The sequence below is a fragment of the Homarus americanus genome, unplaced genomic scaffold (assembly GCF_018991925.1).
Source record: "Homarus americanus isolate GMGI-L3 unplaced genomic scaffold, GMGI_Hamer_2.0 scaffold23919, whole genome shotgun sequence".
NCBI classification, from domain to species: domain Eukaryota; kingdom Metazoa; phylum Arthropoda; class Malacostraca; order Decapoda; family Nephropidae; genus Homarus; species Homarus americanus.
In genome coordinates this window covers 3,823-16,996 of record NW_024755109.1, presented here as the reverse complement: position 1 = coordinate 16,996, position 13,174 = coordinate 3,823, and the positions used below count along the sequence as shown (strand labels likewise).

Here is a 13,174-nt window from a genome sequence, read left to right as displayed (position 1 = left end):
TCGTGATGTCTGCCTTCTGCACCAACTCCCGACGACAAAACTGCCTTAGTAAATTCTTATATAATTGCATCATGGTTTAGTAAATTCTTATATAATTGCATCATGGTTTAGTAAATTCTTATATAATTGCATCATGGTTTAGTAAATTCTTATATAATTGCATCATGGTTTAGTAAATTCTTATATAATTGCATCATGGTTTAGTGAATTCTTATATAATTGCATCATGGTTTAGTAAATTCTTATATAATTGCATCATGGTTTAGTAAATTCTTATATAATTGCATCATGGTTTAGTAAATTCTTATATAATTGCATCATGGTTTAGTAAATTCTTATATAATTGCATCATGGTTTAGTAAATTCTTATATAATTGCATCATGGTTTAGTAAATTCTTATATAATTGCATCATGGTTTAGTAAATTCTTATATAATTGCATCATGGTTTAGTAAATTCTTATATAATTGCATCATGGTTTAGTAAATTCTTATATAATTGCATCATGGTTTAGTAAATTCTTATATAATTGCATTATGGTTTCATAGAGAAATGAACTATAGGAATCTTCCCCTGGAAAACCAGTTAATTTTTGTAAATGTTGGCAAAATGACAATAGCTATATTCTTACTATAATTAGGCCAATATATAAATACACCTTGTCAGTATATTTGGGGACACAAATTATTAAGGGTTATTGTCATATTCCACACAGCACAAGTGTGGAAGGGTTTTCCACACTAGCCGACGACAGTCCAGGAAATGGCAACGCTGTTCCTCAAAATAAGGCAGTTCGGTTGTTTACCAATAAGCCATTCTTCATATCAATATTATTCCTCCAATTCTTACAATATATAGAGAATATATGGCGACTTAAAAGCCTTATAATATAACACTAAACGATTATATAGTTATTTTAGTTTACACATAATTGAGGTATAAATAAAACCATATAAGAAAAGGTAAGTTTATTCACCTCATATACCGCGATAAGAAAACAACGGTATACACCCATAATAAACACCCAGCTTGTATACATTAAAATATATACAGTTCCGGTATACACGGGACGAGACACTGTCAAGTATAGTATACACTGTAAGGTTAAACATACACAGGTTAGTATATGGGTATACTTGATATGATGGTACAATATAGTGACGCTCCAGGTATAAGCTTTGGTGATTAGGGCCCCTGTATGTATGTATGTATGTATGTATGTATGTATGTATGTATGTATGTATGTATGTATGTATGTTTTCTGTAGAGTAAAAATTTATAACAACGAGAGTTTGAAGTTTGTTTACATACTTACATAGACAAATAGTTAAGAAATGTGCTTAAATAATGCCTATACACAAATTTGATGATGATGATGATAATGACGATGATAATGATGATTAAAGGTCAATTTAATGATTGATAACTAAGTGAGGATAACATAGCCCAAATAATTGTTATCACTGTAATGTTATCTGTGTAATAATATGAATACAGGTTATCTCAGGTGTTATAATTAAGTGCTAATGATAACACCTTCACTTACATGTTATCCCAAGTATGATAACTAATGAATTACAATGATAATATGAATAATTACAGTTTAATAAAGTTGATTACACTTGCTGTTATGGTTTGAAGGAGACAAGGATGATAACATGACATCATAACATAACACCTCGAAGGAAAAAATAACATACTCCACAATAAATAAAATTACTGTTATTATCATTATTCAATTTAATACACAACTTTGTATTTTCTTAAACAATTAGTATTAGATATTTTATTAATACTGTTTTAATACACATATTTGAATATAATGTATATGTATAAATTATCATTCACTGTTGTAATGTATATGTATAGTGTAGTTATCCTGTTTATACACCGCTATATACACCTGGATTTTTTATTGATTATGTATTGTAGATGATGAAATACCGAAATACAAGAGTATTGTATATCAACTGTAGCCTACAGTCCACAACAACAGGTTACAGTTAAAATATACAGTGGATTTGTTTGTATTTTAACTCCTCTTACAGCGGGGATTTCAGTGGTATGAATTACATGGTATTACATAACTTATTCATTTTCTTTAATCATACATATCCATAGATTGTGTATTTCTCTCTATATTGATACACAATTATGTATCAATGTCATAAATATATATCCTTTTAATACACATGCATGTACACATTAAATGATTATGAATTTTCTTAATACACAGGTATGTATACAGTATATAATTGTTGAGTTTTAATACACAAGCATGTATACATATTACTTGTTAATTGTTTGTATACACATTGAGAAAATATCATACTTATTGTCTTGAGAAACAGTTATGTATACGTAGAATTATTATTCGTTTATTAATACATGTTTATGGATAATGTATATTCACCCACTTGGCTTATTCCCTGTATACATACAGTATAAACACCATGGAGGACAATAAGAACTGGAAGATTCAATAAACAAAGGAACATCAACTCTGTAGGGGACAATGACAGGAAGATTCAATAAACAAAGGAACATCAACTCTGTAGGGGACAATGACAGGAAGATTCAATAAACAAATGAGCATCAACTCTGTAGGGGACAATGACAGGAAGATTCAATAAACAAATGAGCATCAACTCGTTAAGTCAGCCATCACAGATCTCCATCACTAAACGTACATAGAAACCTTTTGTATATTTATAATTACAAAAATGTCAGGATTTTCAGAAACGTATAATTTTTTTCCTCGTAACTGAAGGTTTAAAAATGTCTTTAACTGGTTTATTGAAGTTAAAAACAAAAGAATATCGTTAAAGTTATATCAGACTTGCCCTGTGATTTTACCTTAACTAGATACGTTCTCTTAACACATATCTAGTTAAGCTAAAGTCTCCGAGCAAGTTTGATGACATTTTTAACCAGTTTTCGTGTTTTATCTTAAGTTACGAGTAAAATTTATCATACGAGTCTTAGTGAATCTAGTGGAACCATTTACCTATATACAGTACATCAAGTTTGGTCATATATCTCAGACATTTATATATACACATTCATCTCAAAAAAATAAACTTCCATTAAAACATCACAATTTTTATCATAATTTCACAGTTAAGAAGTTTATAACCACTTCTGTACAGTAAATTGTATTGTGGCAGTTTTCAAAGAGGTTATTGTTGTTGTATGATTATTAGTATTTCCCCAATGTTCCAATAATATCAGCAGCAGACACATACACACAGCTAAAACTCAGGAAAAGTATCATTTAAACTGTTTTATCTTTTAACTGAGGTTCTTGTAAATCATTTCCCTTAAGATACACTACGTTTAATATTTTCTTTGTTTTAAAACTTTACTTTAAAGTTTCCCTCTCGGTTAAAGTTCTAAAAAGTATTATTATTTGAGATCAAGTTCCCGTGGGTAATTATTTTCTGGGGCTTAACCATTAGTCCTTATTTCTGTTGGGGGAGATGAAGGACTTCTGGGTATACAATTGGGTTAAAATATTCAGTAGAAACCCTTTTCATCTGGGAGGGGAAGAGAAAGGGTTAATTACCTTTCTCTCCCTTTCTTTAGTTTAAACTTTCTTCCTGGATCAAGAAAATTAGTCACTTTCTTAAACTACACTTTCTATTTATTTCGTTTTTCCATCTCACTTTCTTCTTGACTTTCTCTTCATTTTCGTCTCTTATGTAACTCTCTTTTTCATTTTCTATCCATCTTCGTCACTCACAAACTTGCTTTTTTAATTTTCTTTTGATTTTCGTCTCCCACATATCACTTTCTCTCAACACACAAAAAACTTTCTCTCCAGATGGCAATAATGCAACGGGACTTTCACTCGTGTGTTTACTCGTGTCAGAGTTAGTCCACTTTCTCTCTGTTTCATTTTCTTCATTTTTTATGCATTTTTTTTTCTTGATTTTTGTAGACTGCTTCCGTCATTACCGTCACATTGCCACCGTCACACTGCTTCCGTCATTACCGTCACATTGCCACCGTCACACTGCTTCCGTCACTGTCACCGTCAAACCTGTCACACCTCACACCTGTCTAATTATAAATATCACAAATAAAAAATAAATAATCTACCTGACAGTAAACATAGAAAAGACATAATTACTAATACGCAAAATTAAAAAAAAAATACCATACGAATTTTACATCAATTTTTAGGTACAATTCATTCAATTCAAAACTCAAACTTTGACTTTACTGATATAAGGTTTTTTATATGAGGGATATGTAATTTTCAGTTCATATTAACATAGAGAATAATTAAACCACCTTTAGTACACCTTGAATGACCAGGTTAATGACTATACCTTATTAGAATTTGACTTACCTGGTGTATGGCGTAGGGCGAATAGTTTGCTGTTTTTGCTGTGCTTTTTGCTGTTGTTGTTGAGGCTGTTGGTAGTGCTGTTGCTGTTGTGGGTACTGATAATGTTCCTGTTGTTGCTGTTGTTGTTGTTGTTGGTAAAGCTTTTGTTGTGGTTGTTGTGGTTGTTGTGGTTGTTTCTGTGGGTACTGATACTGTTGTTGTTGGTATTGGTACTGTAGTTGTTGTGGTAGGCGCTGTAGGTGGTGTTGTGGTTGTGGTCTTGGTATCTTAGGGGAAGTGGACGTTACGGGGGGTTCTGTCAGATGAAGAGTTAACATTGTGTGGGAATTATATACATACATTGATTATGAGTCTGTCTGTCACTCTGTCTCTCTCTGTATGTGTCTGTCTGTATGATTCTCTGTCTGTTTGTCTGTCACTCTGTCTCTCTCTGTATGTGTCTGTCTGTCTGATTTTCTCTCTTTCTCTGTCTGTTTGTCTGTCACTCTGTCTCTCGATCTATTTCTGTCTGTCTCACTTTCTCTCTCCGTCTGTATCCCTCTTTGTCTGTCTCAAACTATCTGTCTCTTTTTCTGTTTGTCTTTGTCTGTCTCTATCTGTGTGTTTGTCTCTCTGCCTGTCTCTTTATCTCTCTGTCTTTCTTTGACTGTCTCTTACTCTATCTGTCTGTCTGTCTGTCTGTATGTCTGTCTGTCTGCCTGTCTGAATTTAGTACAGAAAACGACCCTCCCTTATCATCAACAGAGGCATGACATGACAACTTGAGAGAATCCCTTGACATGACATGACAGACTCTACAACTACATGACATGACAGCCTCAACTACATGACATGACAATAAAGTACAAGTTTTGAACCTCTTGACATTAATACATCAAATCACGCTACGAGGACAGTAAACTCTCCCAATACCGGACTAATTATTGCAAGTAATGTCAGTTATTGGGAGGATTCCGTTATTGAGAAGTCCGTTATTGAGAGGATTTACTGTACTATTGGTATATAATTAAGAGTATATAGTATATGGTAAAGGGTGATATATGATACACGTGGTAGTATATTGAGTGTGGTGACAGGTGGGATGACAGGTGGGGTGACAGGTGTGGTGACAGGTGGGGTGAGAGGTGGGGTGACAGGTGGGGTGACAGGTGTGGTGACAGGTGTTATGACAGGTGGGGGTGACAGGTGAGAGAGTGTGACAAACCTACTGGTCCGGAGGTGTCTGAGGGGGCGGCGGTGGTGGGGAGGGGGGCGGGGGTCAGCCTGGGGGGTCAACACCCCACTGTAGTGCTCCCCCTCGTAGCTCACCCCCCCTCGACCTGACCCCCGGCTGTCTACCTCACTCTGTAAACAATAACTTCGATGTAAACAACAACACTGTCAGCTGATGGTGTAAACAAGAACACTGTCAGCTGACGGTGTAAACAACAACACTGTCAGCTGATGGTGTAAACAACAACACTGTCAGCTGACGGTGTAAACAACAACACTGTCAGCTGACGGTGTAAACAACAACACTGTCAGCTGACGGTGTAAACAACAACACTGTCAGCTGATGGTGTAAACATCAACACTGTCAGCCACCTGGTAGTGTACCTGGTAGTGGTACACACCTGTTAGTGTACCTGGTAGTGGCACAGCACCTGGTACAATACCTGGTAGTGGTACAGCACCTGGTACAGTACCTGGTAGTGGTACAGCACCTGGTACAGTACCTGGTAGTGGTACAGCACCTGGTACTGTACCTGGTAGTGGTACAGCACCTGGTACAGTACCTGGTAGTGGCACAGCACCTGGTACAGTACCTGGTAGTGGCACAGCACCTGGTACTGTACCTGGTAGTGGTACAGCACCTGGTACAGTACCTGGTAGTGGTACAGCACCTGGTACTGTACCTGGTAGTGGTACAGCACCTGGTACTGTACCTGGTAGTGGTACAGCACCTGGTACAGTACCTGGTAGTGGTACAGCACCTGGTACAGTACCTGGTAGTGGTACAGCACCTGGTACTGTACCTGGTAGTGGTACAGCACCTGGTACAGTACCTGGTAGTGGTACAGCACCTGGTACTGTACCTGGTAGTGGTACAGCACCTGGTACAGTACCTGGTAGTGGTACAGCACCTGGTACAGTACCTGGTAGTGGCACAGCACCTGGTACAGTACCTGGTAGTGGTACAGCACCTGGTACAGTACCTGGTAGTGGTACAGCACCTGGTACAGTACCTGGTAGTGGTCTGGCACACCTGGTGCTGTGCCTGATGATGTTGTGCAGCACCTGGTGCTGGCCTGGTAATTGATGCAGCGCAGTAGCAGGTGTACCTGGTAGTGGTACAGCACCTGGTACCAAGAACACGTGGTCAGTGGTACAGCACAGTACAATTGCCTGATGATCCGATACCCACCTGGTAGTGTACCTGGTAGTGGTACACACCTGTTAGTGTACCTGGTAGTGGCACAGCACCTGGTACAGTACCTGGTAGTGGTACAGCACCTGGTACAGTACCTGGTAGTGGTACAGCACCTGGTACAGTACCTGGTAGTGGTACAGCACCTGGTACAGAACGTGGTAGTGGTACAGCACCTGGTACAGTACCTGGTAGTGGTACAGCACCTGGTACAGTACCTGGTAGTGGTACAGCACCTGGTACAGTACCTGGTAGTGGTACAGCACCTGGTACAGTACCTGGTAGTGGTACAGCACCTGGTACTGTACCTGGTAGTGGCACAGCACCTGGTACAGAACGTGGTAGTGGTACAGCACCTGGTACAGAACGTGGTAGTGGTACAGCACCTGGTACAGAACGTGGTAGTGGTACAGCACCTGGTACTGTACCTGGTAGTGGTACAGCACCTGGTACTGTACCTGGAGGTGGTACCGGCATCTTACCAGATTGGGGGAGTCAACATCGTGTAGTGACGGCGCCTGATAGACGAGGGCGGTGAAGGCCTTCTGCCCACGCGGTTGTGGGTGGTGGGCGTGTGTGGGCGGGGAGGGCGGAGCAGGGGGCGGCGGGCTGCCTCCGCCCATCTGGAAGGTGGCCGTGGCGTAGGGGTAAAGGTCCTCCTCGCTGTAGTCTCCTGTAGGTCGAGGAGAACCTCTGAGTTAAAACTTATAGTGACCACCATATGAAGCTTGACTACCACAACAACACCGCCAGGCAGCGACAGCTGTGTCGCAGACAAGTGTTAATGCTGGACCAAGGGACCAACATCTGCCTGACGGCTGGACCAAGGGACCAACATCTGTCTGAGGTACACATGTTGAGGGCTGGACCAAGGTGTTTATAGGTATTTGGAGGTGTCAACTAAAGTTGTTTACAGATGTAAAGTTGTAGACAATATTGTTTACATTTACTGGTTTACAAGCTAAGGACACGGTAGTTTACAGCTGTTGTGTTAAGAGTGACGTCACAGTACCAGTGTTGTCGTGTTGGTGGGGAGGCGTGGGCGCGGGCCTCCTGACGGTGGTGTACACGTCCTCCCGCGCCTGTAGGGTCGTCTTCTCCTCCTCCTCCGTGTCCGCCACCTCCTTCTGTGAGGGTCTGCTGGAGGGTCCTGTGGGGGGAGGGGGGTATGTTACCTCACCTGTCACCACACCTGTCACCTCACCTGTCACCTCACCGTGACAGATGACTCACTGAGTCAATAAAGTTAATGACTCATGACAGTAGGAAGTGTAAGTGACTTATGAGAAAAGTATAAGTGTTGTTAAGTGACGGTGAGGACAACAACTCACACAGACACACACACACACACACACACAGTGAGGACAACAACTCACTTTTCCTCACACAGACACACTGAACACACACACACACACACACAGTGGGGACAACAACTCCCTTTCCTCACACAGACACACACACACACAGTAGGGGCAACAACTAACTTTTCCTCACACACACACACACAGACACACACACACACACACACAGTGGGGACAACAACTCACTTTTCCTCACACACACACACACACACAGACACACACACACACACAGTGAGGACAACAACTCACTTTTTCCTCCTACACACACACACACACACACAGTGAGACAACAACTCCTTTTCCTCACACACACACACACAGACACACACACACACAGTGAGGACAACAACTCACTTTTGCTCACACACACACACACACACAATGACACACACACACACACACACAGTGAGGACAACAACTCACTTTTCCTCACACAGACACACACAGTGGTCACAGTCAGCAGCAGCGCCATGGCGGAGACAGCGGCCGGGACCAACACTCGCGGGTCCTGCCACGCCCCTGAGGTGGAGGGCGCGCTCCCCCACACGCCTCCGCCCACGCCCTTACCCGCGCCTCCTGGGGACCAGGGAGTGGTTAGTGAAGGGGTGGGGTGAGGTCAAGACACAACATTAAGACTGTAGTGTGTGGTCAAGACACAACACGTGGTTGTAGTGTGAGGTCAAGACACAACATTAAGACTGTAGTGTGTGGTCAAGATACAACACGTGGTTGTAGTGTGAGGTCAAGATACAACACGTGGTTGTAGTGTGAGGTCAAGACACAAAACATGGGTGTACCTGGGAGGCCCTGGCCAGGTGTGGTCACGGTGTAGTGGGCGGGTGTGGCTCCTGCAGAGTTGTGGGCGGTCACCCGCAGCTCATAGCGGCCACCTGCGTCCAGCCCGCCCACAGCGAAGGTGCGGGCGGGCGGTATCTCGCTGCCAACTGTAAGAGGCGAGACTGTCTTAACCCAGTTATAGTGATCACTGTACACTATAACACCTATAGGGATCACTGTACACTATAACACCATATAGTGATGACTATACACTATAACACCATATAGTGATGACTGTACACTATAACACCATATAGTGATCACTGTACACTATAACACCATATAGTGATGACTGTACACTATAACACCATATAGTGATCACTGTACACTATAACACCATATAGTGATCACTGTACACTATAACACCATATAGTGATCATACAATAACATTACTAACAGAGATTAAAACATTATAAAAGTTAATAATACAATGTAAACAATGGTAAAATTAACAGTGGTCCACACCTGTGGTCCAGTGGTCCACACCTGTGGTCCAGTGGTCCACACCTGTGGTCCAGTGGTCCACACCTGTGGTCCAGTAGTTCACACCTGTGGTCCAGTGGTCCACACCTGTGGTCCTTACCTGTGGTCCAGTGCCTGGAGGAGTCCCTGCGGTACTGTACACTAAAGTGGGTGATGGTACAGCCGCCGTCCCCCCACTGCGCCAGGTACAGCGTCGCCTGCGAGCTGTTGCTGGTGACGAACTGGAACTGTGGCGGCGCCTCAGGTGGCCGGCCCTTAGTGCGGGCCGCTTCTGTTGAGGAGGCCGTGCTGCTGCCTGCCGGGGCACAGCATGTAAACAATAAATCAACATACTGTACAGTACTTAACACATATTAGGAAGGTGAGTTAAGTCTTGTTTACGTTGTTGTGTGCCAGGTGTGTTACAGGTGTGGTGCTCACCTATGTGGTTGTGAGCCGTGAGGTAGAAGTGGTGCAAGGTGCCGCACCTGAGGCTGGTCACCGTGTAGGAGCGCTGATCACCGTCCACCTCCGCCCTCACCCACTCCCCTCCCGCTGACCTGGTGACAACACCATAGTTATTGTGCTGCTGCACCATTATTACTCACCTCTGCACCACAGTAGAGTAGATTATAGTGCAGTACAGTACAGTACAGTACAGTACAGTACAGTCTAGTACAGTACAACACAGTACAGTACAGTACAGTCTAGTACAGTACAACACAGTACAGTACAGTACAGTAGAGGAGGCAACACTCACCTGTAGTGGAGTGCGGCCCTGAAGTCATGCCGCCGTGTCCTCCACACTCTGGACCCTGATGGAGGAGGCGGTGGTCTCCGTCACGTGGAGGGTGCTGACGGAGGCACTGTAGTGGTCATGTGTTTGTTGTTAGTATTATTATTATTTATTTATCTTAACATATAAGGTTTATATAACTCTCAGTTAGACACACGTAACACTGAGACACACACACACGTAACACTGAGACACACACACGTAACACTGAGACACACACACGTAACACTGACCTAGCACGGATAAGGTTGTAGGTGACGGCGTCACTGCCGTGGTGGTTGGTGGCGGTACAGGAGTAGTGGCCGCGTCGCTTCTCTGTATGTCTGCCAAGGTGAGCGTCCCAGTCTGGCTGTACCCGGAACCTGTGGACAACAACACCTGTGTACTGTACCACCTGTGTACTGTACCACCTGTGTACCACAACACCTGTGTACTGTACTACCTATGTACTGTACCACCTGTGTACCACAACATGTTACTACGAACCTGTACTGCAGTACTACCACCTGTGTACACCTGTGACCTGTTAATCATCACAGCAACACAGTTCAGCCTCACAACAAACCTCTTGGTATATCTGTAACAGGTGTGATAATAACAATAATTTATCATCCACACCTGTCACACCTGTTTCGACTCAGCTGTCATGGGTGAGACTCAGCCAAGCCAGGGTGAGACTTAGCTGTCGGGGTTTGACTCACCTGCACTTGTCATGGGTGAGACTCCTCAGCTGTCAAGTAGGTAAGACTCGGCGTCACGCTGAGACTCACGTCCTCATTCAAGCCGCCGTCAAATTCGGCTCACCGACCACACACCTGTGGGTGAGTGTTACCGTGACACTGTCACTCATGCCCACCGACGAGACCCCGCTGTCATGGGGCGTGAGCTATAGTGATAAGACTCACGCCAACAGACCACACCCAGCAGCCAGTGGAGTGAGTCAGATTCATGATGACACTCACGCCCACACACCACATGCAACGGCACACATCACATGCAAACTCAAGATCCGCCAGGCCACCAGCGGGCGTGTGTTCAGTGATAACTCGCCCACACCCACGCAGCAGCCACTGGCGGGCCAGCTTGTAGCCAACCCACCACAACAGCGACCGATACTAACTCACGTCCTCCCACCAAAGCCGCCGTCACGTTCCCGCCCACCGACCACACGCCCGCGGCCACTGTGGGTGTGTTTTATAGCGATACTGTTACTCACGCCCACCGACCACACGCCCAAGGCCACTGTGGGCGTGTTATAGTGATAATGCTACTCACGCCCACCGACCACACGCCCCCGGCCACTGCGGGCGTGTGTTATAGTGATAATGTTACTCCGCCCACCCCCACCACCCGCGCCCTGTGGCGTGAAATGATTTACCGCACACCACCCACATGATTTCGCCCACCCCCACACACGGAATGTAGCGTGTAACAGATGATAATGTTACTCACGCCCACCCACCACACGCCGCGGCCACTGTGGGCGTTACTGATAATGTCACACGCCCACCCACCACACCCGCAGTCCAGGGCGGTGAAAGTAATAATGTTACCCACCCCCCCACAAGCCTCCGGCCACTGCGGGCGTGTGTTATAGCGATAATGATACTACGCCCACCACCCACACGCCCTCAGCCACTGTGGGCGTGTTATAGTGATAATGTTACTACGCCCACCCACCACACCCTCGGCACTGTGGGCGGTGTTATAGTGATAATGTTACCACGCCCACCCACCACAAGCCCTCGGCCACTGTGGGCGTGTGTTATAGTGATAATGTTACTCACGCCCACCCACCACACGCCCTCAGCCACTGTGGGCGTGTGTTATAGTGATAATGTTACTCACGCCCACCCACCACACGCCCGCAGCCACTGTGGGCGTGTATTATCAGATAATGTTACACGCCCACCCACCACACGCCCGCGGCCGCTATGGGCGTGTGTTATGTGATAATTTACTCGCCCACCCACCACAAGCCACGCAGCCCGTGGCGTGTTTATAACCCGGCCACTGTAAGCGTGTTATAGTGATAATGTTACTCCGCCCACCACCACCCTCAGCCACTGTGGGCGTGTGTTATATGATAATATACTCAACCACCCACGTAAATATTTATAATATCTTACTCCGCCACCCACCACACGCCCGCGGTCACTGTGGGCGTATTAATACTCCGCCCCCACCACACGCCCGATACTATGGGCGTGTGTTATAATTCACCACCACCCACGCCGCATACTGTGGGCGTGTTATAATGTCTCCGCCCACCCACCACCGCCGCAGTCTGTAGGCGTGTGACTCCCGCCCCGCACGCCCGTAATGGGCGTGTGTGTAATGATACTCACGCCACCACCACGCCGCGGTCACTGTGGGCGTGTTTATAATATTTCCGCCCACCAACCACACGCCCGCGCCACTGGGCGTGTGTATATGCTCTTTACACGCCCACCGACCACACGCCCGTAACTATGGGCGTATAATGATACTCACGCCCGACCACCCCCGTACTATAGGCGTGTGTTATAAATACTCGCCCCACCGACCACACGCCCGTAGCCACCATGGGCGTGTGTTATGAATACTCCGCCCACCGACCACACGCCCGCGGCCACTATGGGCGTGTGTTATAGTGATACTCACGCCCACCCACCACCCACAGGTACTGACAGTGGGCGTGTGTAGCTTTATACGATTTATTAATATAATCACCAAACATGTGCGTGTGTAGATGTAAACATAGTGTACATGTGTACGTATGGACGTACCTGTGTGTGTGGAGCTTGACCACGGCCACCTGCTCGCGGGACCTTCACACATCCTGGTGGACGCCGTCACCCACACCTGTAGACACACCTGTTACTCCACACACCTGTAAGACACATCTACCCAACTGTAGACACACCTGTTACTCACCACACCTGTAACGTACTCTACACCTGTTATTCACCCACACC

The 13,174-nt window shown here is 44.8% G+C and overlaps 1 protein-coding gene across 1 annotated transcript; it reads right to left on the bottom strand.

Annotated features, from left to right (window-relative positions):
- Positions 1-955: 955 nt before the first annotated feature.
- On the bottom strand, positions 956-10,995 carry LOC121856430 (Down syndrome cell adhesion molecule-like protein Dscam2). Its single transcript, XM_042352027.1, has 11 exons — positions 10,988-10,995; positions 10,451-10,579; positions 9,863-9,981; positions 9,543-9,737; positions 8,920-9,066; positions 8,546-8,698; positions 7,774-7,911; positions 7,244-7,434; positions 5,559-5,698; positions 4,355-4,649; positions 956-4,062 (listed from the first exon to the last, which is right to left on the bottom strand). The coding sequence occupies exons 1-10, from the start codon at positions 10,993-10,995 to the stop codon at positions 4,622-4,624; spliced, it is 1,248 nt and encodes a 415-aa protein (XP_042207961.1). The 3' UTR covers positions 956-4,062; positions 4,355-4,621.
- Between the last annotated feature and the right edge of the window lie 2,179 nt (positions 10,996-13,174).